Consider the following 697-nt stretch of genomic DNA (forward strand, 5'->3'; position numbering starts at 1 on the left):
GTACCACCAACCTCCCTGTAACACTAGCTACCTTGATTAATAGAGACAAATCTTTAGTTGACCCCAAAAAATAAATAAAAATAAACACGAGAAGGAACTCAGGAATCTCAAAGAGAAAACTACAATTAAAAAAGAAAAAAGGTACTCCAGTAGAATAAAACTATTACCGACTTTAACAAATATTGAGAAAATATCTCCTATACATTTGTGAGACAGAAATACATACATAAAGGAAAGACGATTAAAGAGGAAAATCCAGTTTCTTTGCCTCCCATTCATCTTTCAAATCCGTAAACCCTAATTCTCTTTTGCGACCATGAGCTACTCTAATTACGACTCCAGATATGGCGACTCAGGCTCCTATCGCCAGCGTCGCAGGTACATGTTTATTTCAAGATTCTTGTTATTATTATGTTGTCACATTCACTTCGTAATTTATACGCAGGAGTATTATGTTTCTGCATAAACTATACAAGCATAGAAACTCTGTTGGCAATAAAGTTTGAATCTTGTGATTGGGGGTATTCACTATTTGCTTGTGTTTCTCCGATTGCAGTGATCTAGTGGGTCCACCTCATATATATTCTCGGCCTATGCCTGGTGGAGCTGCGGCTAGCTACGGTCGTGGTGAGCCCCTTCCTTATGGCGGTCCTCAAGCACCGCCTATGGACTCTGGTGCTAGAGGGGGTAGTGGAAT

General features: G+C 39.7%; 1 protein-coding gene across 1 annotated transcript; it reads left to right on the plus strand.

Annotated features, from left to right (window-relative positions):
- Positions 1–133: 133 nt before the first annotated feature.
- On the plus strand, positions 134–697 carry LOC109222254 (H/ACA ribonucleoprotein complex subunit 1-like; the record flags this gene model as incomplete). The annotated part of the gene is given in 2 exon segments (XM_019386625.1): positions 134–378; positions 557–697. Coding segments are annotated over 2 exon segments (203 nt in total), but the record flags the coding sequence as incomplete, so codon positions are not given.

This window comes from Nicotiana attenuata, unplaced genomic scaffold (genome assembly GCF_001879085.1).
Source record: "Nicotiana attenuata strain UT unplaced genomic scaffold, NIATTr2, whole genome shotgun sequence".
Taxonomy (NCBI): domain Eukaryota; kingdom Viridiplantae; phylum Streptophyta; class Magnoliopsida; order Solanales; family Solanaceae; genus Nicotiana; species Nicotiana attenuata.